This window comes from Nicotiana tabacum, chromosome 4 (genome assembly GCF_000715075.1).
Source record: "Nicotiana tabacum cultivar K326 chromosome 4, ASM71507v2, whole genome shotgun sequence".
NCBI lineage: Eukaryota > Viridiplantae > Streptophyta > Magnoliopsida > Solanales > Solanaceae > Nicotiana > Nicotiana tabacum.
The window spans coordinates 11,563,612-11,590,070 of NC_134083.1; the positions used below are offsets into that span (position 1 = coordinate 11,563,612).

At 35.3% G+C, this 26,459-nt stretch overlaps 2 protein-coding genes across 3 annotated transcripts; both read right to left on the minus strand.

The window, feature by feature from the left end:
• Positions 1 to 73: 73 nt before the first annotated feature.
• LOC107824523 (histone deacetylase 15) lies at positions 74 to 14,292 on the minus strand. Of its 2 annotated transcripts, none has more exons than XM_016651306.2 (19): positions 14,014 to 14,292; positions 13,848 to 13,926; positions 13,068 to 13,372; positions 12,798 to 12,974; positions 12,569 to 12,683; positions 11,458 to 11,531; positions 11,172 to 11,247; positions 10,906 to 10,970; positions 10,318 to 10,373; positions 7,655 to 7,778; positions 7,448 to 7,573; positions 7,264 to 7,314; positions 6,740 to 6,808; positions 6,468 to 6,576; positions 2,633 to 2,712; positions 2,448 to 2,530; positions 2,307 to 2,352; positions 1,121 to 1,292; positions 74 to 476 (listed from the first exon to the last, which is right to left on the minus strand). In XM_016651306.2, the coding sequence occupies exons 3-19, from the start codon at positions 13,347 to 13,349 to the stop codon at positions 343 to 345; spliced, it is 1,839 nt and encodes a 612-aa protein (XP_016506792.1). In that variant the 5' UTR covers positions 13,350 to 13,372; positions 13,848 to 13,926; positions 14,014 to 14,292; the 3' UTR covers positions 74 to 342. The 2 variants fall into 2 exon arrangements, with proteins under 2 accessions (XP_016506792.1, XP_016506795.1); XM_016651309.2 differs by having other exon boundaries at positions 13,848 to 13,920; positions 14,014 to 14,232.
• Positions 14,293 to 18,457: 4,165 nt separating this feature from the next.
• On the minus strand, positions 18,458 to 20,094 carry LOC107824534 (uncharacterized). The gene is made up of 5 exons (XM_075250675.1): positions 19,888 to 20,094; positions 19,539 to 19,701; positions 19,098 to 19,191; positions 18,750 to 18,949; positions 18,458 to 18,642 (listed from the first exon to the last, which is right to left on the minus strand). Exons 1-5 carry the CDS (start codon positions 19,945 to 19,947, stop codon positions 18,458 to 18,460), a joined length of 702 nt encoding a protein of 233 aa, XP_075106776.1. The 5' UTR covers positions 19,948 to 20,094.
• Positions 20,095 to 26,459: the final 6,365 nt, after the last annotated feature.

The window sequence follows — 26,459 nt, forward strand, 5'->3', positions numbered from 1 at the left end:
TTGACGGCAAGCTATTTCACTAAAAATATTATGAAACAACCTGCCAATTATATGAATGGGCACAGTAAACAAATAAGGGAAGTAACCATTTTTCAGCTCGTTTGTTGATTACTGCAAGTTCTTTGAAACCATAGTCGTTCATACACATGCTGGTAAATTAGAAAATTAGGCAGTACTAGAATTAGACCACTACAAATTGAAACTACTATTCCAAGTCTGTCCAGGGGGCGATGGAAGTCTAAGCATAATGACCAAAAAAAGAATATTAGGCGACGCTAGTTTCACTCAAGTACAAAACAGCAGCATGGTCTAAGACCTAATGTATGTAGATTACAAAGGGAGTCAACATCCACAAGAATAGTTACAACAGGATTTTGCTCGCAGCTGCTTGGACAGTATCTGATACAACCACCTCTTTCGTCCCCATCGCCACCATATTGGTAGACCAGTCCTGCGTCTTCGCTTAACCTGTTTTCCTGCATCAGGGCCAACAAGGATATAGTTAAACACACTAGAAGCCCAATCCTCATCAACACCATTGCAGAATTTAGTGTCTAAAAGACTATACAGAAAGCTAACTGTCCTGAAACTTATCATTCAAAGAAATGATCAATTCAACACTCAACGACCAATGCACTTTATACAGAAAAAGTATTGGGAATTATCAGCTGATATGCATAAGGCCTCCACATTTATATACTACCAACAAGTGCCAAAGGATTTCAATTGGGGTTTATTTTGATCCTTTACCATCCTCAGAGTTGAAACTATTTTTGATATTAGGTGATCATTCAGCTTCACATTTGATGAATTTTTACCATATTTTAGTGAAGAAAATAGAAGCTGCACCAATCAGTATATGAGAGGCCAGCTTCATTCTGCTATAGAATATTGCATTTCAGGTAGGTCACAGAATTGTTGTATATTTCTCGAATTTTAACTGAAATTTTTGAATTGTTGCACATTTATAAAGCAGTGACAGTTGACACAAAAATCACAGGACTAACTGGAGAAACTCTATAGACTAAAAGAGAAAACAAAAGCTTATCATCCAAACTAGAGACAAAAAAGAAAACACGGACCTCAGATATGGAGCCCAGAGTAAATTCAAGTAACTTACTTGTGTCCTGAAAAACATAGTGTCCCCATTTTGACTGCAATTTGATGAAGTTTGTCTCCAATGTAGGCCAATAGTTCATCTGAATCTTTAAAACATCCATAACACTTTGCAATCCAGATTTGGAAGGTACAGTATTGTCTAGGTCAATCACAGGACTTTCACCAAGCAAAACCTACATAAGAAAGGACAACATCAGAAAAGAAATCAACTTCTGCACACACCAGCAGTTTGAAGGATAAATCTTCAAAACAAAATGTTCTGCAGTTTCCAAGTCACCACCCCATCACTATTAAGAATGCAGCATCAACGCATGTTCAGGATCTAGAATAATCTAGTTAAAAGTAGCATTACCAAAAAAGGAACAAACTGTGTGATATATCCACAATTTGTAATCTAGACTTCTCCAAACATACTGCCAGAAAAGCTCGCTTCAGTAAAAGATGTAAATCCTAGTCATGAAACCTTAAAATTATCCAAAGAGTTGATTGTTCTAGTCGCATTAATAATTTCTCTGGTTTATGTTTATCTGCTCGTGAAGTGAACTGAAAAAGATGCTGGATGCATAGTCCCCTTGTAGAAAAACACATAAGAATGTACAATTCATTCTACATTGCGCAGCCAGGATTTCAAAATATGCTTGATGCACAAAGCAACGTGTTTAAAAAAAACAATAGGTCAAAGCATGCCATCACTCAACAATTCATTCTACATTACTCAACCAGGATTTCAAAATATGCTTGATGTACGAAGCAATGTGTTTAAAAAATAATAGGTCAAAGCATGCCATTACTCAAAAAGATGACTAATACAATATCAAGCCACCTGGTCCTGACCAAGAAGCCTGAACTTTTTGCACTATGCACGTACAACCGGAAGCAGTTGAAAGATTCATCACACTGAATTAGTAGTGATAGTCATGATAGAAGTGAAGTAAGACTAGAGGGGAAAGAATAATGTCTTGGTTTTTTCCCCTCGAGTCTTGACATCCTCTATGTATTTGTCCACACTGATAAAAACACACCCTCCTGACACTGCAAGTTCTTTTCCTCTTTCAAACTGTAAGTTTAATGGGAGACAATGTAAGTTCTTTCTTTTGTTCCAACAGTAAGTTCTTTTACATGCGCTGTTTGTCAGTTCTTCCCTCTCCACCATTCACTACCTCTGCCTAAATTAGAGTAAATTTTACCTTAATCACTGATGTAGCTGATGATGAAATTGAACGAAGATTGTAGCTGCAAAACATTGCCATTCAAAACAAGCAAACATATAAATCTCCAGTTCTCTTGGACTAAACAACAAGATAAAGGAGCAGTGAAAAGACACAAACCCGCCCTCAAGAATAACAAGCAATTTTCCACCTGACAATGCACTCAACCTTTGAGTCATTGATGCATAACCAGCAGGAGTTACCTGCAAAGATGATCCCAAAGGTAACACAACGTAGCACATGCAACATACAAGAGGAGAAATGAGTACAACATTAAACTAGTCGATACTTAGAAAAATTCTTACATCACAGCAACCAAGGGGATCACCCCTAGCAGCATCAAATCCTGCTGAAATGATAGTAAAGTCTGGATTGAAGTCCAAAGCTGCAACAAGGTGGAAATAGAGAAGTTAATGAGTTCGCTTTCTTTCTTGTTTTTCCTATTTTCTAAAGAGAAATAAATCTATGTCAATATCTATATTTTATTAAAAGCACGAAGCCCCTTAGCGAAATGTATGTTCATTTTTTTAACACTTTAAAAACTTGTTTTATATCAGGCAAAATTATAATTTAGTAATTATTTTCCTAATATTTAGGACTTTGAAGTTAACAAAAATTTTGACTATAAACCTTTCCTTATTTGAACTAGACAAAAACTCCTAATATTTAGGACTTTATAATCATGAAGATTTTACCTTTAATAGGGATCTTTACACAAATAGCCGGTCATATTCATTGTTTACTTTTTCTAGCCATATACATAGATTATACATTGATAATATACAATTATACACATATAATACATAAATTATGCATATATTATACCTCCACCGGCTATTTTTAGTTTAAGTGGTTGGATGCGCAGCTATTTGAGTAATTCTTCTTAATAAACTACCCTTATCATCTTTAATTTACTTCGACTAAAATATAGGATGATACGAACGATTCCATAAATTAGAAAAATAGGAGAAATAGTTATTTTAATCTTATAAGAACATCAATATTAATTTACTCATTTTAAAATATAGGATGATACAAACGATTCCATAAATAAGAAAAATATATAGGAGAAATAGTTATATTAATCTTATATAAGAACATCCTTATCATCTTTAATTTACTTCGACTAAAATATAGGATGATACGAACGATTCCATAAATTAGAAAAATAGGAGAAATAGTTATTTTAATCTTATAAGAACATCAATATTAATTTACTCATTTTAAAATATAGGATGATACAAACGATTCCATAAATAAGAAAAATATATAGGAGAAATAGTTATATTAAACTTATATAAGAACGATCTACGGTATATTTATTCGATTCAGGCACCATAGTTACCCAGGTCAATAAATAGTAACAGTTTACAAAATTAAATTTCATGTGTTCTTTTATCCTTGGGGTATAATTTTAATTTATAGTAATAAAATATATATACATATACAAAGCTATGTGTTAAAAAATTACACTCAACACTTAGAACAAACAACTAAAAAATATTTTTAATAATATAAAAGAGAAAGATAGAGAAAGAAAAATGATTGAAGAAAGTCAATAACACTAACACTTCAGCAAACACAAAGTGCAAAAATGCAATTCCTTTACCATTTGGAAATCGAATTCTTTATTGAGAATAATATAGAACAATTAAATATTTAATATTTGATATGAGCTAACATTAAGAATTCGAATAAGCAAAAAAAATATTTATTTTAATATTGAGAACAAATAAATAAGTATTTTAAATTCTTAAAAGTAAAATTATTTTTCAAGTTAACTCAAATCGTGGGGACCATAAATTTGTTGCATAAAAGACCGCTGATGATGAAACAAATAAAAATAGAGCAAAATTAGTTATAGTTCAGTATTAAGAGTTAACTTGATTAAAATACACACTTGAAGAAATGAGAATGAAACAATAAAAGACAAAATGAATTCAAAATGAGTCGTCTAATTATTTTCCTTTTTTATTTAGTAACTAAAACGTGCACCGGGCTGCCCTTACGATCTACTGTGTATTTATTTGATTCAGACTCCATAGTTACCCATGTCAATAAATAGTAACAGTTTACAAAATTAAATTTCATGTGTTCTTTTATCCTTGGGGTATAATTTTAATTTATAGTAATAAAATATATATACATATACAAAGCTATGTGTTAAAAAATTACACTCAACACTTAGAACAAACAACTAAAAAATATTTTTAATAATATAAAAGTGAAAGATAGAGAAAGAAAAATGGTTGAAGAAAGTCAATAACAATAACACTAACACTTCAGCAAACACAAAGTGCAAAAATGCAATTCCTTTACCATTTGGAAATAGAATTCTTTATTGCGAATAATATAGAACAATTAAATATTTAATATTTGATATGAGCTAATATTAAGAATTCGAATAATCAAAAAAATTATTTATTTTAATATTGAGAACAAATAATTAAGTATTTTAAATTCTTAAAAGTAAAATTATTTTTCAAGTTAACTCAAATCGTGGGGACCATAAATTTGTTGCTTAAAAGACCGCTGATGATGAAACAAATAAAAATAGAGCAAAATTAGTTATAGTTCAGTATTAAGAGTTAACTTGATTAAAATACACACTTGAAGAAACGGGAATGAAACAATAAAAGACAAAATGAATTCAAACTTTTCCTTTTTTATTTAGTAACTAAAACATGCACCGGGCTGCCCTTTTATTTAGTAACTAAAACCTCACTAAAAGGGTAACAATGAAACCTTTGAGGGAAATAAATTGAGAAGACATATGAGTCAATTCTTTAATTAGTGTTATTTGAAAAATTGCTGAAGAATCGTAATAAAAGTATAGTTGAGCCTACTTTTGTCTTCTCGAATAAACTTGATAAAAATATTTTTAAAACAAACTCTTAAATCTTCAAGGATTATGTGTCTTGCTGAAACTAAAAAGGAAATATGATAACTTGTGAAAATTAGATAATAAAATTATAAATTGGAACAAAATTAAGGTGAATACATTGAACGATGAATGAGCGACTTCTATGAGACAGAGCTTCCTCTTTCAATGAGTTAGCTATATAAGATCAACATTTGTTTAAAACATATATCAATTTTAAGAGCTTGGGCTTTTATTTTATAACATCCAAAAATAACTTTTAAATAATATTTATGTGATTTTTTTTTTTAAAAATTACTCATTGAAATTGGGTATACGCGCAATGCGCATAGATTAAGACTACTATGTTCATAAGAACAAGAAACCAAGTGAGCTACAAATAATCAACCACTAAAATATGCATAATGCATATAACGCTGATGAAAAATATAACAAACTAATTTGATCAACATGCAGAAGGGTCAAGAATTTGATAAATGTACATGAAGATGGTGTTCAAAATAAGCCACCAAAAATCCAACCATCAACACAACATGGTATTTCCTCTCTACACAAAGTAACAACGGAATAAAAGCGAGTTTTTGAATGACATGAATTAGTTTTTCGAATCTTCAAAAGTTCCTCAACTTCTCTCTCCATATTAGCTGAAAAAATACATAGTGGTGCCATTTTTCATGTGACTTTCGTCACAACATCTAGTTTATCCATCCTCCTACCTGTGTGAGCTTGCTCATATGGCCGGTCACAAACCTAAATAAAGGAGGAAGGTTGCATGTTGACACTCAAAATAAACCTAGTAAAAATTCATGATGACTCCTCGAAACATGAAGTACGTAGGTACGTGCTCCCCAAGGTACATGTTAATCAGTATCCAAGTGTAAAAAAAATGTGGAAGGGGTTCCATTTACCATTTATCAATAAGCTCCAATTTTTTATTTTAAGAAAAGGTAAACTAAAGACATCATGCACAAGTTCATTTGTCTTTGATGGAGTCCTCTCTGTGCAAGTAAGAACTAGCTTTTGGAATCCCAGTCATAAACTATCAAGAAAGGAGCATAACATGCCCACATTTACTTGGCAATCATGGATGCTTGACTTTGGCTTATGTCAACAAGGGATATTATCTAGCCTCAGCCTGGCACTTCACTAAATCACCTTTTCCAAGTATCCTCACTTTCTTTTTCTACTAGTTTATTTCATAGTTTCTTTTTAGTAAGGTTTGATTTTACATAATTTCTTCATAGATAAATAAAAAATACCTATAGGAAGCACAACTTGCTCAAATGCAAAAATGTAATCCTTGTCACCCACTCCCCCACGGCTCCAAGGAATATTCACACAGTATCCTTCTGCGCCCATGGAACCAACCTGCAAAATAGGAATATAAACTGTGACATCCAAATGCATCTCTAATGAATGTGATTTCAAAACAAAACACACATGAAAATCATGATCTATGGACGCCTTTTCTAGAAAGAGCTTAAAATGAATTAACTCAAATTTAAGGGTTATTTTGATGAGAAACGAGTACCTCATCGGCAGCTCCTGTACCAGGGTAGAATCTTCCACCCTCATGTCTGTGCAATGATATATACAAAACCTGCTCAGTAAGAGTACCACAACATTCAGTCATAAAGAATTTCTCCCTACCAAATAACAGATTTGCACTGTAGGGAAATGATTTATAATGCACTCCCCGTGTCCCAAATCATGTGATAAACATTCTCATTTTAAGATGTCTAAAAATTTTTGGAAATAAAATTATCCCAGTAAATTAATATTCTGTTTATAATTCGCGGTGTAGATGTTTTGCTTATCAATTAACTTTACAAGATTTCCAATATTTCAATAACTGCATTCAATAAAAATGTAAAGTCATACTAATTTCTTAACATATTCTGCTAATCAAGATATGTGTACAGAAACTGGGACAAAGACAGTATTATCAAAGGGATAGAAAAGAAGGGTATCTCGAGTGGCAACATGAAGGCCCATTTCAGTGTTTAGCAAAAGATTGATCATAACACAAACTCAGTTTAGCAATTCATAGCTTACAGATTTTCTTCTCTCAAATATTTCTTGTGTACCATTCCCATGATGAACATCCTGCAGAAATGAGAAAATAAATTACCGAATAGGTTAACAACTTTTGCATTTCTTGTGTATTACACGAGTAAAATATCCCATGTTAACTGAAAGCAAATGCAATCAAGGATAAAGATATAGCATTAGTAATTACCCAATCAACTATTAACACCTTCTTTGCACCAGCGGCCTCAGCTGCTGATGCAGCAATTGCTGCATTGTTGTGGAGACAGAAGCCCATGGCCTGTTTCACACCAGCATGGTGGCCGGGAGGACGAACCTGACTCATTTTTTATAAAGAATATATGAGGGTGGATTTTCTTCTTATATGGAGAACGCCAAATCAAATGCAAATTATTACCAGAGCAAAACCATTTTTGACACGCCCGGAGAAAATTGCTGAAGCAAGGTCAGCACATAAACCTGCTGCAAGCCTGGCAGCACACGCTGAATGTTCATTTGCATATGTATCAGGTGTAAAATAACTGCCATTTTGAAAAGCTCTTGATCAAGATAAATACTAATTATAAGATTTTCTATATCATGAGAATAGTCCCAGTACAACGATTACCTTAAAACAAAACAAAAAAACAACAACAAAACCAGTGCAATCCCACTCGTGGGGTCTGGGGAGGATAATGTGTACGCAAACCTTACCCCTACCTTATGAAGGAAAAGAGGTTGTTTCCGATAGACCCTCGGCTCAAGAACAGTGAAAAGGACACAATAAACAAACAGTGACAATGAAAAGGAAATAAGATAACAGAAACAAATAGCACAACATGTAATAGCAAAGAAACTAGGAATACGAAGCAATAAGAGTAGTGCGAAAACTACGGGCAATAATGCCACATCGTCTAACAAGGAACTCGGAATATGAGAATACAGGACTAGGACTAATACTACTAGTACGACTAGAAGAGACTCTCGACTACCTGTCAACCCACAACCCTAATCCTCGAACTCCAGACCTCCCTATTGAGGGTCATGTCCTCGGTAAGCTGAAGTAGTGTCATATCCTGCCTAATCACCTCTCCCCAATACTTCCTAGGCCTCTCTCTGCCTCTCCTCTGACCCGCCATGGTCAGCCTCTCACATCTCCTCACCAGGGCATCGGTGTCTCTCCTCATTTGTGTAGCCTCAACTCTCGCAACTTGTCTTCCACGGGGAACACACTCACCTTGTCCCTAATAACTTCATTCTTAATCCGGTATTTCCTGATATGCCCACACATCCATCTCAACATCCTCATCTCTGCTACTGTCATCTTCTGGACATGAGATTTCTTGACTGGCCACACTCGGCTCCATATAACATAGTCGGCCTAACTACCACTTTGTAGAACTTGCCTTTAAAGTCTAAGTGACACATTCCTATCACACAAAACACCAGACGCAAGCCTTCATTTCATCCACCCGCTCCAACATGATGCGTAACATCTTCGTCAATCTCCCTGTTCCCCTGAATAACAGACCCAAGATATTTGAAACTATCTCTCTTAGGGATGACTTACGTATCAAGCGTCACCTCCGCTTCTGTTTCCTGCGTCCCCACACTGAACTTGCACTCCAAGTATTCAGTTTTTGTCTTGCTCAATTTGAAACCATTAGACTCCAGGGTCTGCCTCCACAGCTCCAGCCGATCGTTAACCACGCAGCACGTCTCATCGATTAACACTATGCCATCTGCAAATAACATACACCATGGCACCTCCCCCTGAATGTGGCGCGTTAGCAGGTCCATCGCCAGGGAAAATAAGTCTGAGTCTCCTCCCACAATCCTCACCCGGGTCTTCACTCCATCGTACATATCCTTAATCACCCTAATGTATGCTACCGGAACACCACTAACCTCCGGACATCTCCATAGAACCTCCATTAGGACTTTATCGTAAGTTTTTTTCTAAATCGATGAACACCATATGCAGGTCCGTCTTCCTTTACCGATACTGCTCCATCAACCTTCTCACAAGATGAATGGCTTCAGTGGTCGAACGCCCCGGCATGAAACCGAACTGATTCTTCAAAATAGACACACTCCTCCCCAGCCTCCTCTCCACTACCCTCTCCCACACTTTCATTGTCTGACTCGGTAACTTGATACCCTTGTAGTTGTTACAATTTTGGATATCACCCTTATTCTTGTACAACGGGACCCTCAAACTCCACCTCCATTCTTGAGGCATCTTCTTAGTCCTAAAAATGACATTAAACAGTCCAGTAAGCCACTCCAAGCCTACCCGTCCCATAGCCTTCCATAATTCTACCGGGATCTCGTCTGGCCCGGTCGCCCTGCCTCCACTCATCTTTCGCATTACCTCCTCAACCTCCCGGTACAACGGGACCATCAAACTCCACCTCCATTCTTGAGGCATCTTCTTAGTCCTAAAAATGACATTAAACAGTCCAGTAAGCCACTCCAAGCCTACCCGTCCCACGGCCTTCCATAATTCTACCGGGATCTCGTTTGGCCCAGTCGCCCTGCCTCTACTCATCTTTCGCATTACCTCCTCAACCTTAATACGCCTACAAAACCTAAAATCACGCTGGTTCTCTGAGTTCTCCAACTCACCAAGCACAATGTCCATGTCCCCATCCTCGTTCAAGAGTTTGTGGAAGTATGACTGCCACCTGCGTCTAATGCACTTCTCTTCATCAATACCTTGTCATCCTTGTCTTTGATGCACCTCACTTGGTCCAGGTCCCGAGACTTCCTCTCTCGAACCTTGGCTAACCTGAACAGTCTCTTGTCACCGCCTCTGCCCCCAAGTTCCGCATACCAACGTTCAGATGTTGCAGTCTTAGCCGCCGTGACCGCTAACTTAGCCTCTTTCTTAGCCGTCTTATAACATTCCCTAAGCATCCTCCTCTCCTCCTCGTCGGCGTTCTCCACTAGCTTTATATACGCCGCTTTCTTGGCTTCTACTTTACCTTGGACCTCTCTATTCTACCACCAGTCACCTACCTTAAAACAATAAAACAACCACCAACAAAAATGAAAAGTAAATGATCAATATTCTCAAACCTGGCAAGCATACGCCTGGTAATATCAACGGCTTCGATATTCTCCGTGGAGTGGACCTAAAAGATCCAAATATAAAATTAGAATATGAAAAATCTAATTCATTTCTAGAAGTAAAGAACTTCGTCTCTCGATACATAAATCATAATACTAAAAATTGTTGGGTGTCGTCGCTGAATAAGAAGCCTTCCATTTTCCATATTTTATTTGTAGAAAACTTGGTTTTTAGCAGTCCCTAAAGATCAAATAAACCATAATTTACCATGACTGTGATTTTAGAGAAAGCAAAACCTATAAGTAGCAATAAAACCATCTTTACAAGGGATGTTTTGTTTTTGCTTCCCCCTTCACTTAAAGGTAGATAGGACGCTTAGCCAACTTTTTAGATTGAAACTAGTTAAGCTATTCACCTCAACATTGCAGAATGTAAAAAACTTGAGAAAAGTACAAGCAAAGTCTAGCATCTTCACTGACTGCAACACTTATGGGTCTCAGAATGCACACTAGTACAGATAATATCAAATAATGCTGAATACAACACATAGCAGAACCCTTCGCCCACTAAACAACAAGCACTTGAAAGCATCTCACCATCTGGAGTTCTTCCCTTGTAATTTCTCTTGCAGCAATGGGATAGCACTTCCCCGGAAATATACCTTAACATTTCAAGAAACCACAAGTAACAAGACAATCATTTTCAGAGAACTGATGTCATAGATTTTAAACAGCATTAAACCACTTAAATATTCTACAACTTCACATAAAATAGGGGAAAGTGTGGATGCCCATATTACAATACTAGGCTATAACACTGTAATGTTCCCTACGGCATGCGGATAACAAGAATAGGAGAAAACCTGCTGTAGCGAGGCTAGCTGCAATGGCTCGGAGGCGGTCTGGCCTTTCAGGATGTGGATGAGACTTCATTACAACCTTTTCAATCAAAAGAGAACCCAGAAATAATACCTTTATCAAAACAGGAAACTGATATTCACTAACTAATATCCTAAACAAAATGCAAAAAACAATAATTGAATTCTTCTTTTCTCTTTCTCATTTATGGGACTAGATTACTAGAAAAGTCATAAGAAAATATTAAATAAAAGATTAACCCAGAAGATAAAAAATTGAGAAGTAACATACTTCAGTGTGAAGCAACATCCTTTCATCGAACCCTACAGCAGTGGAGGATGATAAAGAACTCTGCTTGCACGGATCTACAGCGGTGAAGCAGAATCAATATACTAGCTATGCTAAAACAAATGAAAAGAGAGAGCATAAACAATATCGTGCAATACACAGACAAACATAAAACTAGTAATAGATACATGCACCAGTGGAAAAGGAAAATAATGAGTTTTACAAGTTAGAGGCTATTAGAAGTGGTACGTCTGCTCAAAATCCAAGGGACTTCACTTTGCAATCAATTAAATAACCTACGACAGTTCATCCACAAAATTATCAAACCTCAAAAACAAACGCCATCTCAATCACGTCTTCAGGTCTCTCAACCACCTGAAGCCCAAATATTTGATTGAGAACTTCCATTTTCTAAAGAGCTCCAGCTGAGCTAAATATTTTACCCCTTACCTTCACATATTCTAAGTTCACCCCTGAGCTCAGCTTTTGCTTCCACATAACTATATACTTTTTCATATGGTAGATACAAATCTGCTTTGAGTCATCAAAAAAATGGAAAATACTAAAATTTAATTATACTTGGGTGAACCAACAACTTTATTCTTTTTAATGAATTACATTGGTTCTAGAAGCATTTTGAACAATGACTCCTGAATATGAGGTTATAAACATATAAGCTCACTCTTACATTTTGGACTTCCATTCTAATTTAAAAATATTTGACCTTTTCTTGCTGTGATGGGGTCTATCTGAATACATGGTAAAGCAAATGGAACCAAGAAACATGGTTACCGCATTGGCAGGAGAGGACACAAAAGGCGAAGGCTCACCCATAAATAGCAGATACATAGTGGACCTCAACATCCAAAACATTATTCCTTCCACCAGTAAATAAATTTCACAGCTAACATGATCGGTTGACTGTCATCCACAACTAGATTCCTTGTCTAAGACTATTCTAGGAAAGTTGCAAAATTCCTTTCCTACGGGCATATTTTGTATGATGGGATAACTTCAACTAATCATGATACAGTTCATTGCACAAGAAAGTCAGTTTTTTAATCAATCAAAAGCCCAAATAAAATGTATTATTTTAATAAGAATTACTACCAACCTTCAGAATTTTCAGTTACAGGCAACTCATCTTGGTTGACATCCTCTACAGGCAGATATGGAGAAGCAAAAAATCCACGTGTAAGGATTCCAGATTCTCTGTGTTCTCCGCATACCTGCATAGGCAGTATTCAAGAAATAAACCACAGCCTATAGAATGTCTCCAGTAGAAGGAGACTGGACATGCTGAACAAGAGCAAGAAGAATAGCCAAAAAGATACACAACTTACTTCACAATTGGAAACATCCTCTACATTGACCATTGTACAATTGACACAGAACCACCTCGGAACTTCTATTTGCTTTTCTGATGGTTCCCAGTCACTGTCATCGTCATCCTCGTCAAAATTGTACCGAGCATTGTACATATCCTCCAAGGTCATGTCATTTTCACGCTTCACACTTTTCTGCAGTGGTAACAAAATTACAATAAGGAATCATTAAACACACGCCTTCAAAATCACTGAAAAATACAAAATGAACTATAGCAGCTGCCTCACAGTTATAGCAGCTCGCTCAGGGTTCAAATCGGAGATGCCATCTGAATCTCTCGTACAATGTTGTGACACTTCCGCAGAGTGTCCATCATTACGACAGGTATAATCACAAACAGATGTGGACCCAACACCGTTCAATCTTCCATTTAAGTCTTGACATATAACAACTTCTGATTGATTTGGAAGATTGGTTTCAGTCTTTCCACCAGTTAAATTGCCCATTTTAAGTGTCTCTGAGACCTCGTTGTCTTCAGAATTAATAACATAATTCTCCACCAAGATCATTTCTCCACAGCAATCACAATCATCTGTGGCAAACATCAAATACTAATTAGTATCAAAATGAAATTTAGACAAGCACTTTCAAATTTACAAACTGCAAATGCCAAAGCGGTCTGCACCATTACACTTTACTGTTATAACACTAACGTGACACTACAAAGTGTTTAACAAATTTGTTTAATTGCAACGACTAGATCTGTGTAGAGATAAGTATTGTAATTGTGGTAAGTTCAAAATCATACAAATATTCAACCATAATAAATTATCAAATTCCGATACCAATTCGTCCCTCAAATCATGATTTTTCATTTTGAAAATTTTCTTCAAAAACCTCCATTTTCCTCAACTCAAAACACAAATTAAATGATAAAAATAAAGATAAATCATGGAATAAAATAAATTCTAGGTGAAGAACACTTACCCCTCTCAAGTTAGCCAAAATAAGTGCAATGTAGTTGCGGTAGGGGAAAATATACTAACTGTTTCTTATAACTTACGAACCTGTATCGGTAGCAGCGACGACGGTAAAGTATTTGTCGTAATCAGACCAAAGACGTCGTATAATTTAGGATACCTGGAACTTTACTCCCATTAAAGAAAAGATTCGGAATAGTTAGAACTTAGAAGTGGAATATTTCTGAAACACAAAAGCAAAATTTTCTCCTACCTCTGGCAATGGAACTGCTAATCTGTCTGTGGGCGGAAGACGAGAGGGTTTGTTAGCCGAGGTTGATGAACGGTTCGATGGACCGAAGGTTTACCTTTTTATTATTTTTTTAATTATTTACCCCCTTTCCGCAATAAATAGGAGTGTTATTTTCTAGGGTTTTTCTTTTTGTTTTGTTTCAAGAAAATTGGGAAGCCGACTGTGAAACAACTTCTCTAACGCAGGCAAGTAATATTTGCGTACACACTATATACTACACTCCTCAGACTCACTAGTGCTATTATAGTGAGTTATTATTGTTGTTGAAGAAAAGAGGACATCTAGATTTGGTTATCAGCCCATTGTTTGGCTCAAACAACATAGGAAGCTTACAGCCTGTTTGGCAAGAACGTATCCTTTTTTTTTTCTTTGGAACATTTGATTAACTAGAAATCACAACCATTCAATGTAATTGCGAATGAGCAAGTAGGGGGCGGCAACTAAAGTCTCGATCATGTCTTCAAGGGATAGTTGAACTAGCGACTCATGAATACTATCACTACCTTGGTCACGATTCCAGATCCTATGGGTCACAAATGACGACACGAACCTGTATGCGTTGCCAAATTACTTCATAGATAGAAAAAGAACTAATAAGTCCATTATTTGTGGTACCCCAAGAGACCTTGAATTTCCGATCCTGACGGACTTAAGACACTTCAAACTTGGATTACTTTAGAATTAAAGTGGCATCCTCCAACGAAAGGACACTTCACAACCATTTTAACTACTACTAATTGAAATGGCATAACTCACTATAGTTAAAATGGCATAATTATTAGCACTATTACCTCATTTGAGTCATTGGAGATGACTGAAAGAGGTAATCATTTTACATTACTCTAATGTTATTCATGATTGCATGTCCTTAGTGAAATAGCTCGGAGATCCACTGATTGAACATGACTATTGGAAGCAAAACGAACTGGCAGATCAATTAGTCATATATGGTAGTAAGATGCAGAAGACTATTGTTCATATATTACATTTTGTAGTTCCCTTCTATGTCTGTCTTAAGTGGTCGTTTGGTAGCGGTTAGGAGTAAAGTTATCCATGTATTGGGGGCAACATAACTTATGCAATGTTTGGTAGCCATTAGTTATTTTGTACAAAATTCAGCATAACTAATACCATGTTTGGTTGTCATTTTCCAATTCTACATAAATAATACATGTATAAGTTATGAGTCAATCTGTGTATTATTTTATGTGGGGTAGAAGGTGGAATAACTAATACATGTATTAGTAATACATGGATGAAATATTGAAATGACAAATTCACCCCTATCATTTTACACATAAAGGCTTCCTTCTATAGATTTATTTGTATCAAACCCTTTGGAGAACAAACATTGAGATACTGATGCCTCACTACTAGGCTTTTCCTCTTCTCAATCGATTAGAGACAAAATCAGTAAATAAATATTTTACTTTAAAATTTATATAATGTATATCAATTTCTAATACAACAAACCAAATATTTAAAAAAAAAAAAATTGCATAACTAATCCATGTATAACTAATACCTGCATAACTAATCCCTGCATTACTTATTCCTGCATAATTAATACTTGTATAACTAATACCTGGATAACTCTAACCGGCAACCAAATGATCCCTAAATGTTTTGGAGGCAAATAAATTGGGTATTATAAATTTATTATCTATCATATAATAAATTGGGTATGATAATACTTAATACAATATACTACTCTTTCCACCAAGAAAAAAAGGATAAAGAAAATAGTTACATCAAAGTATCTTATGAGTTAGATCAGATTATCTCATTCAAACTTCCATCAATCTTATGAATCAATATGTCATTTATTTATTCAGAAACAGATTATTTCTTGATTGCGCCTCTCATCTATTATACTTTAGGTGTTTTTCTCGTGTCGACGTCATTCTAAAAAGGTTATTTAAACAAGCTCGGTTCATGCCGGATCGTTCGACTATGGAAGTTATCCGCCTTATTAGGAAGCTGGTGGAACAGTACAGGAATAGGAATTAGAAGGATCTGCACGTTGTGTTTATTGACCTGGAGAAAACGTATCACAAGGTCCCTATGAAGGTTCTCTGGAGATGCCTGAAAGCAAAGAGTGTGCCGATAGCATTCATTAGAGCGATCAAGGATATTTATGGTGGAGCTAAGACTCAGGTTAGGACTGTGGGAGGCGACTCGGATCATTTTTCGGTTGTTATGGGGTTACACCAAGGAATTCTGCTTAGCCCGTTTTTATATGTCTTGGTGATGGATGCACTGACACATCATATTCAAGGGGAGGTGCCATGGTGTATATTATTCGTCGATGACATAGTTCTGATTGATGAGACGTGAGGCGGTGTTAACAAGAGGTTGGAGGTTTGGAGGCATGCCTTTGAGTCTGAGGGTTTCAAGTTGAGCAGGACTAAGACAGAATATCTGGAGTGCAAGTTCAGCACTGAGTTGAGTGAAGTAGGCATGGACGTGAGGCTTGGATCACAGGCCATCCCTAGGAGAGGTAGTTTCAGGTACCTTGGGTCGGTTATCCAGGGGACAGAGAGATCGATGAGGACGTCACACACCACACCGTATATGGGTGGGGTTGATGAAATAGAGGCTAGCATCTGGAGTCTTGTGTTACAAGAAAGTGTCACTGATACTCAAAGGTAAGTTTTATAGAGCAGTGGTTAGACCGGCCATACTGTATGGGGCAGAGTACTGGCCGGTTAAGAACTCTCATATCCAGAAGATAAAAGTAGCAGAAATAAGGATGTTGAGGTAGATGTGCGGGCACATTAAGATGGATAAGATTAGGAATGACGATATTCGGCAGAAGGTGGGCTTGACTCCTGTGGATGACAAGATGCGAGAGGCAAGACTCAAATGGTTCGAGCACATACGATGGAGAAGGCTTGATGCTCCGGTGAGGAGGTGTGAACGGTTGGCTTTGGCGGGTACAAGAAAAGGTAAAGGGCGGCTTAAGAAGTATTAGCGAGAGGTGATCAGGCATGACATGACATGACTGCAGATTTCTGAGGACATGACCCTTGATAGGAAGGTGTGTAGGTCGAGCGTTAGGGTTGTAGGTTAGGAGGTAGTCGAGCATTATTTTCTTCAAAGCTGGGGTGAAGCTAGTTTGATAGGGCTATTCCTAGACAATTATTGTGTTCACCCTATCCTTCCGCTTTTCATAGCATCGTGCCTTATTTACTGGTTATTGTTACTGTATGTCATTTATTTTTTGGTTCTTATGTTGCTGTTATTATTTCTATGATTTCTATTGACTATACTGATATATTGTCTCTTCTCGTCTTTTCCATCAATTGAGCCGAGGGTCTATCGGAAACAGTCTCTCTGCCCCACTGCCCCATAGGGGTAGGGGTAAGGTCTACGTACACACAACCCTCCTCAGACCCCACTTATGAGATTTTACTGGGTCGTCGTCGTCGTATTTAAACCCAGTTTATACCTAAATTGCATAGAGATAATATATATTCTCATCTATGCTACCACTCATTTGTTGAAGTATAGATAGAACTAGTCTCATTTATCTGGCTAATAAAAAATGCCCGTTGCAAAGTGCCACAATCCTGATAGATATTTAATTCCCAACGTGGGCGGAGGCCCGTATTTACAAAGATCGGCACTTAAGCTGCTAGAGAATGTAAAGCTCATCTGCTGTCAAAAGTATGACTTCTGATTCAATTTGAGTCAAGTGTTCCTCTTTCCAATTTGTACTCGTACTCGACACCATCTTGAGAATATGGGGTGAGGGAGTGGGGAATAAGGGGGCGGGGGATGGTTGGAGTTATGGTGGAACAGTACAAATAAGGAGAACTGTGCACGACCCTTGTGTTGCTGAATGCTGATAAACGTAGTTACTGATATGGTCACCTGAGAAAAATTTACAATTATCTATAAATATACGTGCTAAAGAACACAACAATGATAATCAAACTAAGCTGTTCACTGGATCGTTCACATGTTCACCTGCTTTACTTTGAACACTCTTAACTAGAACTAGAAGTGTTAGAAAATCTAGCAGCAACGAGTCAAACGCATTATTTCACATTTAACTACTATGAAAGTTTGGAGCTGAAAGCTTTAGAATTATTGAAAGTAATCTGTTGACAGATTCAAGTACGGCTAACTTCAGCATACAAGTGACTTGAACAACTATCACTGGTCAGCGGATTAAAACATTACCAGCTCCAGATACCTGCTAAAGATGTGGGACAAAATTACAAAAGAGTCAGAGATGGCACTAAACGGAAAGCTTGAAAGAAAAGCAGAGGAAGATTACCATTTCCTGCGTTCTGGCCAACATAAGTGAAGACAATGTTCTCTTTAATTCGTCAATATCTTTGAGCAGTTTCTCATTCTCAATATTGCCACTTCTTATTTCGACGTCTAAAGCTGTGATTCACATCAAATTCCAATTTAGAACAACCAAAGGGTTTGAAATGAAACACCATTTGTTGTATCTTTTACCAAGCATACACAATTTTAAGTTCTTGCAGAGTTGTTGATAAATAGAGCAATGATATTTCAAGCTGTTCACACGTAAAACAGAAGCCCAGACGAAAAAGAAAGAAGAGGCTATAAGAGCTATTGACATTATATCACAAAATTCAAGAATAGAACAACAACAAAAAAAAACAGAAATGATACCAAGATAGAAGATAGAAACGTAACTAACGGGAAGAGAAAGTTACCAGACTTCGCTTGCTGAAGATCTTCAAGAACCTCTTCCACAAAAGCTGTTGTTGAACTTTCCAATGCTTTGGTTTTCTTGTTTAAACTACGAACTTCATTTTGTAGCAGCTTTTTCTCTGCTAGCAAAGTGCATACTTCATCATTATCTTTTACAGAAACTTCATTTTGAAAAGCCAGGCACGACGCCATGAATGCATCCCTGCAAAAGTCAATGCTAAAGATTCACTAACAGTTATCTTGAGATATGGAATTTATCAACAGAAAGAGGCTGCCCCTTATTAAAGATATATAAACTCTTGTCGTTTGCATTTCCACACATAAAGTGTCACATAGTTTAAGAAAAGCACCTTCTGTTATTCATACTCATAAGTATGTCATCGCTCCTCGTTCTTAGACAACAAATCTTTTCGTCCAAATGTTTGAGAGAGGTCTCTGAATCAGCTAAAAACAAAGACAAGAATTCAGAGGAAAATAGAAAAGTAATGAAAATAAAAGTCAATCATCAGTTCACAACCACTTAAACAGCCTAGAAAAAGTTTTATGTATATGTTTCATGTATTGTTTAAACCCTAAAACAACTAATACTATTGGAAGTTCTACATTTAGTTTTAGGCTCATATTTAGGGCAGTAAATCAGAGGATCGTAATATTAGCATAAATTAAAAAAAAAAAAAAAAAAGAATCTGAAAGCAAGTAATTGACAGATGAACACAAAAAATGAATTACCAAAAAAAAGAAGAAACAGATTAAAATGCTACGCAAAGTCTCTATACTCTTAACACAAATACCATAAACTCTCATCAAGCCATCGATTTCAAATTGCAGTGCATATGCAGTTCTCATCAGCTCCGATTCTCGAGCAGCCAACGCGCTTTCGACTTCCGCAGACTTCACTATTTGTGATTCAATCTCTCTCGTTGCCTGAATGTTCGCCTCAATTTCTTCGTTCACCTGAATGAAATTCCAACAATATAAGCTAATTTAAACCATGTGATTCACCTATCACACACACAGACATACACAAATATACAATTACACACACAGATAAATACACAAATATACAACATATATATATATTTACAGTTTTACACACACACAAACACACACAGTGAATGAGATAAAACTGCGTGGAAGCACCTGATCAAGCATATCCTTGAGCGAAGAGATCTGACACAGAATTGCACCCGAGTCTTCCATTGCTTCAGTTCTCGCTCCTTCCTTTGTGTTATGTGGAACCTCTCTTAGTTTGCCGCGCTTTTACGAGAGGAAGCTGTAAGCTACAGATTTTTCGAGATTCAAAATTTGACTCCTAATATTTCGTTAGGACACTTTGCCCCTTCACTAAATGTCATATGCACTTCGTTCCCCCCTATTGTGTCATGATTCAAGGAATGTAAAGTGTCGATGATATAAAAAATTATACTACTCCTACTCCAATAGGCAGTATTAAATTAACCGGTTTTCCCTTTATAAGCTGCTACGAAATCAGCAATAAAACATAATTTGGGGGCGCATATATGTATGCTATGGCATTTGGTACAAAAGAAAACATTTTCTATGAAAATATTTTCCATATTTTAAAAGTATTTGGTCAAGTAAAACTGCAAAACTAAATGATATATGTTATAAGAAAAATCAAATTATGGTGGATGTCTACTCTTCCTCCATGATCTTCTCAAATACTTAATGACATATTTCTATGCGTAATGACATATTCAATGACATATTTTTCTTCACTTTTCATGCTTATATAAAGGCCTTGTAATAGATAAGAAAATACACACAATTGAAGAAGAAAATCTCTTCCTTCTCTCTATCTCCATTTCTTGTTCATGTTTTACTAAATTGCTTTTATTTCATAACAACATTTCTTATTCATATTTTACTAAATTGCTTTTATTTTATAACACGTTATGAGCACGAATTGCTCATTTCATGATCTTCTACGTCAAGACTATGTAGATTATAAGCAGACAATGAGATCAAGTACAATGAAAAATGGTCTTGAAAAATAATACAAAGATAAGTTTTACTTCCATCTAAACTCATTCATACTTTTAAATCTTTGCATTAACCTTATGTGCAATATTTAGTTAAAATATTTTTTTCAATTGTATCCAGTGAAACAAAGAACAGGAAAGGTATGTCTTTATTTGCTATATCTCTTATAGGACAAAATTAATATTCCAACGTATATATATGTTCTGACCGTTTACATACTATGTTAGATAATTATTAAGGTAATTTAGTAATAATATTTTTACCATCACATGATGTATTTCATTGAAAGCAAAATTATCAAATATGTAGGCGATTTTACGGTACCTTGCAAATTTGGCATTCGAATATACAATCAATATAAACTCATTATAGTTATAATTTATAATAGTCACGGTTATGCATTAAGTCTTAAATATTTTTGCTGGAAACATAAGGCTCATTCCTCCGTATTGAATTTTTTTGGGAAGTTCTTATAGTCTTTGAAATATAAGTGGTTATAAGTTATCTGCACTTTTTCCCTAATTAATTTATTAAAATATAAAAGTGATTGTATCATTTTTTAAAAAATGGCATATATCCTAACTAACATTTTTGTTGGAGAGGAACTGTTTCAAGATTGAAATAGTTATATAAGTCTTCTTGAAAGTTAATTTACTTATGCCTATAATTATGAAGTAATAATATTTTAAAGGCTCGAGTGCAAGTCCTAGTGAATTTTGGCCTATTATGCCAAAGATTGTGGATAAGACGATGTGTTCAAGTCCCAACGCACTATGTTGATGAAAAGATGTTGGAATCAAGTTCCAACGCTTTATGGCCTAGCATGCCTTTATATGGGTAAGGCATTGGGTTTGAGTCTTAATGCACCATATTGATAATAATAATAACTAAAGAAAAATAATGTATCTTTCATGAAAAAGCATGAAGCTTGTCCCACTTGATTTACTCCATTCTTGAAGTGAATGTGATAGTAGTGCATGATAAGTCTAAATAAAGACAAGTGGTTGACCAATGAATGTGAGCGAGCGAAAGACCAAAATAATAATAGTTATCACTATAGTAATTATAAAAAGGGAGAAATTCTTTGAAGAGAATGTGACTTGTGATAAACATTGACATTGCATACTCATTCCTGAAAATGAATGTGAAAATATATATGTGATAAAGATTATGCATAATAATATACTTGTGCATGGTTGGATAAATACTACAACTCACCTTTAAGAGAGGTTTGAGACAAAGAAAGATAATGAATATTACTGTGTAGTTACATGAATATATCATTGGTCGCATACATGTGATACGCCAAAAAATAAATTGTCAAGCCTTATGAAAGTTATTAAAAGAAAAATTATAATAAAAAATTATTTTGCTTATGATGATTTTGAACATGACAATTATTATGATATGATTCTCATTGTGAAGGAGACATTCATTATATAGATGGTGTGACAAAAGATCTTGTAGTACAAAAGCAGTTAAGAGTTATGAGAGAACTAATTTGTTACTACCCGGATGAATGAAATTGTTCATGACATTAATATTGTAGTAAGTCTCAAAAGAAACATTCTGATTTACAAATATATTAGCCAAAGTGGTTGGCATATTGAGACTATAAATAAAAAGAAGATTGAATATCTTTATATTACTATAATCATACCGAGTAAATATGAAATGTTACCTGACTTCTCTTCTATTTGTACTACACAGGTATAAGCATGATGATGTAATTACAAGCCACAAGTAAACTAGAGGTTTACTGAAATAAATATTAGTTGGCATGACCGGTTGACCATCTCGGTTCAATTATGATGCGAAAAAATTAATTAAGAATTACATTGGCATATATTGAAGAGATATAAGATTCTTCAAGAATTCTCTTGTGCTGCTTATTCTCATGATATACCAGTTAAAGTTGGGATTGAATCCCTTGATTTCTGGAATGAATAAAAGGTGATAAATATATGGGCCCAGTCACCTTCCATGTGGACCGTTTACTATTATATGATTTTAATAGATGCATCTATTCTATGGTCACACGTGCATTTGTTATCAACTTGCAGTTTGGCTTTTGCAAGATTGATTGCTCAAATTATTAGAGCACAGTTTCAGAATATAAATTATGATGATTTATCTTGATAATACTGGTTTAAATCCAAGTTGATTTAGCAGAAATCGTATGCCTCCAATTATATCTAAACCATTGGTTATGAGAACAAAACTGCCAAAATAAAATTTAGTATGTGATGTATTATTTAATATACAACAACACTTGTACGCATCTAGCCAAGTTATGATAAGTTCTCCCTATCACAATCGGTTCAGTGTTAGGAACCAAATAATTTTCATCTAGAAATATGAATGTGCTATATGAATTAATTATTCCACCATAATGCACAAAGATGGATCCCCAAATAAGGCTAGGGATATGTGTTGGTGATCCCAATAATAGGGGGAGAAAATGGGCAGCTGAAAAAGTAATACATGTAATGAATTATTATGAGTACATCTAGATCCTCGTACGAGAAAATGTGAACTTGAAGTTCAAGTGATAATTCATTTGCAAAATATTGCCAGACGTATTTGCTGACCCAAAGCTAAATGTCATATTCAGCTGCCAATGCTCCAAATAAAATAAAGTTCATAATGAATAGAGTCTATGGCATGCATGAAGCATAATAGACTAATCGGTTCCAAAGATAAAACTCCTTGAAGAAGGAGATGAGCAAATATTCAAGATGGTCATAATAAGGAGGCAAGTGCTCTAGAATAGCACCACGACATAACACTTCATAAGACCTCATGGGAGAGGCTCAGGTACCTGAAAATAATAAGATAAAAAGATCTCAATAAGTTATGTCTTTATTGGGTAATAGTAGAACCGATATAAAATGATCGTCGACGATATTGTTAATATAATGTAACGCTCAATATTATTAATATTGACGAAGATCTTGAGCTCAAGTCTATCATAAAATTTGGACTGATAAATGATTGGCCAAATGAAAAATACACAATAAAAATTGATTTCACCTGAAAAATTTGAAGTTGGACGGATCGTCCCAACACCTGAAAGTATAAAACCAGTGGAGGTATAAATATGTTCTTGTGCAAAAAATAAAAAGGTCAAGTCGATAGACATAAAGACGACTTGTATCACAAGAAGATTTGTAAATATCCTGGCATTGATTATATAGAGACATGTTCTCCTGTGGTGGATGTCGCCATTTCAGGTTTTAATCTGGCAATAGAAGAAAAACGTGATATGCGTATAATGAAAATTATTGAAGGATTTAAATTGTTCTGAAGCATATTAAGGTTTCCAAGAAATTTATTAAATAAAGTTTCAAAAATCCTTATACGGATTGAAACAATCAGGGCGCATGTGGTATAATCGCCTAAGTGAGTACCTGTTGAAAGAAGGGTACAAGAATGATTCAATTTGTCCTTGTGTCTTTATAAAAAGATCTGGATCTAAATTTGTTATAATCACCGTGTATGTTGATGATTTAAATATCATTGGAACTCCTAGGGAGCTTCCTAAAGCAGTAGAGCTTCCTAAAGCATTAGATTATTTAAAGAAAGAATTTAAAATGAAAGATCTTGGAAAGACAAAATTTTGTCTTGGTCTATAAATTGAGTATATGAAAGATGGAATTTTTGTCCATCAATCAGCATACACTAACATGATTTTAAAGCGATTTTATATGGATAAAGCACATCCATTCCGACCTCATGAAAATAATGAAGAGCTTCTTGGTCCCGAAGTACCATATCCTAGTGCAATTGGTGCACTAATGTATCTTTCTAACATTACAAGGTCTGACATAACTTTTTCAGTTAATGTCTCAACAAGATATAGCTCTGTTCCTACAAGGAGACATTGGAATGGAATCAAACACATATTGCGGTATCTAAAAGGGACTACCGATATGAGATTATTTTTATGGCAATGATTGCAGTCTCGATCTTGTTGGTTATGCCGATGCTGGGTATTTATATGACCCACACAAGGCTCGATCTCAAACATGCTATGTGTTTATATATGGAGGCACTGCCATATCTTGGTGATTGACTAAGCAATTAATCGTGACTACTTCATTTAATCATGCTGCGATAATTGTTATTCATGAAGCAAGTCGAGAATGTGTATGGTTGAGGTCTATAATACACCTTATTCGAGACAAATGTGGTTTGAAGTGTGACAAACTACCCACAATTTTGTATGGAGACAATGCAGCATGCATAACCCAGTTGAAGGGAAGATTCATAAAAGGGGATATGACAAAGCACATTTCACCAAAGTTATTTTTCACACATGATCTTCAAAAGAATGGTGATATCAATGTGCAACAGATCCGTTCAAGTGATAATATGGCTGATTTGTTCACCAAATCTCTACCGACGTCAACCTTCAAGAAACTAGTGTACAAGACTGGGATGCGAAGGCTCAAGGATGTGAATTGATGCTCTCATCAGGGGGAATTAATACGCGTTGTACTCTTTTTTCCTTACAAGGTTTTGTCCCACTGGGTTTTCCTTGCAAAGTTTTTAACGAGGCAACCAAAAGGCGTATTCCTAAACATGTGTACTCTTTTTCCTTCACTAGAATTTTTTTCCCACAGGATTTTTTTACCTAATAAGGTTTTAACGAGGCACATTATCTATGGACATCCAAGGGGGAGTGTTATAAGAAAAATCAAATTATGGTGGATGTCTACTCTTCCTCCATGATCTTCTCAAATGTTTAATGACATATTCAATGACATATTTCTATGCTTAATGACATATTCAATGACATATTTTTCTTCATTTTTCATGCCTATATAAAGGCCTTGTAATAGATAAGAAAATACACACAATTGAAGAAGAAAATCTCTTCCTTCTCTCTATCTCAATTTCTTGTTCATGTTTTTCTAAATTGCTTTTATTTCATAATAACATTTCTTATTCATATTTTACTAAATTGCTTTTATTTTATAACAATATATACTATAATAATTATACAAGCTGTAGGATTGCGAGGATACAGCTTTTGTGTTGCTTTTGGTATTATAAATTGATAACTATACCTACGTGTTGATTTTGACAAGTAAAATTGAATAAGAGTTACAATCTTTTTAGAGGATAATTACTTCCATCCGCTAGTCCTGATTTTTGCATTTAAAGTAGCCCTCTGAACAAAAAATAGCTTTGGACCTTTGAACATAAATCACAATTGGCTGATTGGACAACAACAATCAATGAAGATTTAACTCGCTTTTTTTTACAGGTTATCATGACCATACTCTCCCTCCTCTTTGGCTATAATTTCAGCTTTCAAAATTATTCCATGTCACTTAAATGAAGCTGTGTTTTCCTGGTGATTAGAAGGAAGAACCACATGCATTTTATTTACAAAAAGAGGCATAAGAAATCTGAAGGTAATTTGCCTCTTTGAGATACATGATTTGTGCGATTCTCTCTTACCAAGAAAATACAGGTTTTAAGAGCACACTGATGAGAGTACAGTTAAATGATTGTCTATTGAACAAGAATGGTCTAGCCATATCAAAGGAAAGTAAAATAGAAAATTTGAATCAACTTTTACCAAAGCAGAAAACCCAAAACTTCACTTATCACTTAAATTTAAGCCAATCCATGGGCAAAAAAGAGGAGATGCATGGGAAAAAAGGTTGGCTTGGAAAAATTTGGGTGGGGGTGCAGAA

Bases quoted from the DNA above. Each gene is read 5' to 3' on its own strand.
- LOC107824534 (XM_075250675.1), bottom strand. From the start codon at position 19,947: ATGGAAGACTCGGGTGCAATTCTGTGTCAGATCTCTTCGCTCAAGGAT. The intron at 19,702-19,887 runs GTGCTTCCACGC...AATTTCATTCAG, and splicing joins TCAAGGATATGCTTGATCAG to GTGAACGAAGAAATTGAGGC. The intron at 19,192-19,538 runs GTATTTGTGTTA...CTTTGTTTTTAG, and splicing joins TGGCTTGATGAGAGTTTATG to CTGATTCAGAGACCTCTCTC.
- LOC107824523 (XM_016651306.2), bottom strand. From the start codon at position 13,349: ATGATCTTGGTGGAGAATTATGTTATTAATTCTGAAGACAACGAGGTC. The intron at 6,577-6,739 runs GTACTCGTTTCT...CCTATTTTGCAG, and splicing joins GTACAGGAGCTGCCGATGAG to GTTGGTTCCATGGGCGCAGA. The intron at 2,713-6,467 runs GTATTTTTTATT...ACCTTGTTGCAG, and splicing joins GCAAGTTGTGCTTCCTATAG to CTTTGGACTTCAATCCAGAC.